Source organism: Hordeum vulgare, chromosome 2H (assembly GCF_904849725.1).
Source record: "Hordeum vulgare subsp. vulgare chromosome 2H, MorexV3_pseudomolecules_assembly, whole genome shotgun sequence".
Taxonomy (NCBI): Eukaryota; Viridiplantae; Streptophyta; class Magnoliopsida; order Poales; family Poaceae; genus Hordeum; species Hordeum vulgare.
The window spans coordinates 107,668,707-107,671,972 of NC_058519.1; the positions used below are offsets into that span (position 1 = coordinate 107,668,707).

The 3,266-nt window shown below is 47.6% G+C and overlaps 1 protein-coding gene across 1 annotated transcript; it reads right to left on the bottom strand.

Moving 5' to 3' along the window:
- Nucleotides 1-1,167: 1,167 nt before the first annotated feature.
- Nucleotides 1,168-2,864, bottom strand: LOC123429717 (fasciclin-like arabinogalactan protein 2). Its single transcript, XM_045113724.1, has 2 exons — nt 2,043-2,864; nt 1,168-1,585 (listed from the first exon to the last, which is right to left on the bottom strand). The coding sequence occupies exons 1-2, from the start codon at nt 2,690-2,692 to the stop codon at nt 1,450-1,452; spliced, it is 786 nt and encodes a 261-aa protein (XP_044969659.1). The 5' UTR covers nt 2,693-2,864; the 3' UTR covers nt 1,168-1,449.
- Between the last annotated feature and the right edge of the window lie 402 nt (nt 2,865-3,266).

Below are 3,266 nucleotides of genomic sequence, written 5' to 3' on the forward strand. Positions count from 1 at the left end.
TACTTGACCGTTCGCAGTCTCGGGGCTTGACATGCTGGGTCCGTTCAAAATGTCGCTAGACAAAATGACACACCTCTTGGTTGCAGTGGATAAATTTACCAAGTGGGTTGAAGCAGAGCCATCCAGCAATTGTGATGCTGAAACTACGGTAAAATTCTTGAAAAGCTGATTTATCGTTTTGGATATCCACACAAAATTATCACATATAATGGCACCAATCTATCCAAAGGCACTATGGAAAAGTGTTGTGAATAGGAGCACATCGGACTCGATTTAGCCTGTGCCACACATCCATAGTCCAATGGACAAGCTGAGAGAGCCAACTAGGAGATATTGCATGGAATCAAACCCGACATATGGTACCTCTTGAGAGAACTCCCGGCTGTTGGGTTGAAAAACTCCCCGCAGTACTATGGAGCATAAGTACCATCCCAAACAGATCCACAAGCTGCTATACATCGTTTTTTCTCGTCTATGGAGCAGAATCTGTATTACCAAGTGATATCAAACACGATTCCTCTAGAGTAACTGCTTACACTAGTAGAAAACGGGGCTATAATCCCGGTTCTCCAACCCGGACTATTAACGTAGGACTAAAGACCCCCCCCCCCCCCCCCCCCCCGCCCCCCTAGCCCCGGTTTGCCACGAACCGGGACTAACGCCTAGCCGTTGGAACCGGGACTAGAGGTCACATTAGTCCCGGTCCAAAATTCAACTAGGACTAATGCTCCGAACGAAAGGTCATTTTTCTACTAGTGTTATGTCGAGGCTGATAATGAACAAGTTCGTCAAGATTCCTTGGACGCACTTGAGGAAGAATGTGATCTCGCACTCTTCAGATCAGCTATATATCAACAAGACCTACACTGCTATCATAGCCGAAGAATTTGAGTCGAACTTTCCAGGAAGACTATAAGCGAGGCTTCGGCTCCATCGACCAAACAAGCATGCAGAATCTTTCACCACCCTTGGAAGGACCTTTTGTTATCAACAAAAAGCTTAACAATGATTCATATTACCTGATTGACATACGGGAACACCAGAAGTCTAAAACTTTTGAAGGTCCTGGAACATTGCTCATCTTCGACCCTAGAGCCACTCGCTCTAGATCATTATACATACTTATGTATATACGTTTGTGTTTAATGTAATAAAGCTGACGCCCTCAGAACCCGGGATCTCTTTCGTTTCTGCTAAAAAAGTGTAAGAGTCTTTATTCTTTGAACATAGGTCACTTAGGGCTCCCGACTCAACGAGTTAGCCAGTTATAATTTCTCTCTAAGTGAAATACAACAACAAAATTATGATTAAACATGCATGATCCCACCATATACATCGAAGATGGAGAAAACAACCGTCAAATCTGGCACCCGAAATAGAAGTACGAGGGAATGACCCGGGAAGGTGAGGCGAGGCACTCTGGACTTCTGGTTCTGGAGCGGTCAAAAACTAATGTTCTTGTTGCCCTTGGCCTTGTGGACTGACACGGGCGGCTGTAGCATAGGCAGCAGCGCTGCCCTTACACCATCTTGTCAGCCGGCACACAAGAAAACAAAGATATACAAATGCACAGCACAGAAAGACTCTGCAGGGTAAATGATGATATATAGATACAGTTAGCTGCCCGCAAAATAATACTCCCTCCATTTCAAAATAACTGTCACAAGCTTAATACAACTTTGTATTAAAGCTAGTACAAATACAGTTAGTTTATGTACAAGCATTGCTTCAGCACACGCCCCCTAAAATGAATTAACGGTGGGATTTAACCTACTCCCGTTTGGTTCAGAGAGCATAATAGTCGAGTTAATTTAAAACTACGTAGTAATCGTCATCAAATTGACGTATGTACAGAGAGCCCAAATCTAAATTATCATCGATTAAATGTGAATCCTCTAGTGCCAGCTCAATGGCGCTCAAAACTCTGGGAGCAAGAGCGAGCTATGAAGTGATGCTATGGACAGGCAGGCATACGAGCTGCGTTTTGCATGTGCTCCCGTTTGATCGTAACGGGATTATAAGCGCGAGGAATGAAAACTTACAACGCCGCGAGCCCGATGACACCAACCACCAGAAGGAGGACGACAATTCCGAAAATGACCCAGAACGAGAAGCCAGGCTTCGGCTCGGTCGGAATCAGCACGGCGTTGATGAGGTAGACGGCGAGATGGTCGTCGTCGACGACCGTCTTGGTGACCCTGGCCTCGTTCCGTGACGACGGCGGTGACGAAGAAACTATCACCCTGCTCCTGTGGTGACGAATGGTGAGCATCTGCTGCCTGTCAAGCGTCAACTCCTCCCTCTCGACCAAGCTGAGCAGCTCCTCGGAGTAAGCCATCGTCAGCCCATGGTACAGAAGAACCGCGACCTGCCAGTCAGCGCTGAGACTGTTGAAATTGGGAATGAACCTCCCCACCGCCTGGTCGTCCGGGCAGAAGATCGTCAGCCCCATGTCGCTGCCGATCTGCTTGCGGAACGCCTCGCCCACGCCGGCTTTCGTGGCGACGAGGCTGGCGAAGGCGCCGCACCCGCCCTCGGACAAGAGCATCGCAAGAGCCTCCTCGGACGCCTCGGGTGGTTGCCCCTTAGCCCAAGCCTCCTCCGACGCCTCGGGTGGTTGCCCCTGGCTCTGGGCCCACGGGATGATCAGGACGAACAGGATGCTGCAGGCGGCTCCGGCGAGCGGCACCATTGTGCGTGTCCGACCCTGAGAAATGAGGACGAAAGGACGATGAAGATGAACAGGGGAAAAGAGGGTTTTTGGCCGCCCTTCGACTCCACACCCAGTGCCTAGAATATCGCAGCTACCTCGATTCCAATTTGCTTTGGGCACTCAAACAAAGATGGTGTTGGTGGCCGGTGAGTGAATGCGCGTGGTTGGCTCTGCCTACTAGTATCACTGAAATGGCTGGCTTCGTGACTTTGCCACAGAGGATGTGTGTCTCTGATTGAGGAAACTATACACTGATGGGTTTTACTTTATGAGACTTTCCACGAAACTTCGTGTGCGCTGAAATTTGACACATCATGGTATGTTGCGCACGTGAACTTGTGTTCAGAATGGAGTTATGGTGGATTTTTTTTTCGAATTTGCTAATATATCACAAATAGAAATGCCACATCTAAGTTATACTGGTTAAGGTGGATTTTCTTTTTTGAATTTGCTAATTCACATATATATCAGAAATAGATATGCCACATCTAAGTTAGATAGGTTTTTGGCAACCTTAAACCGTTAGATACAATGATCACGATTGATGTTTTTT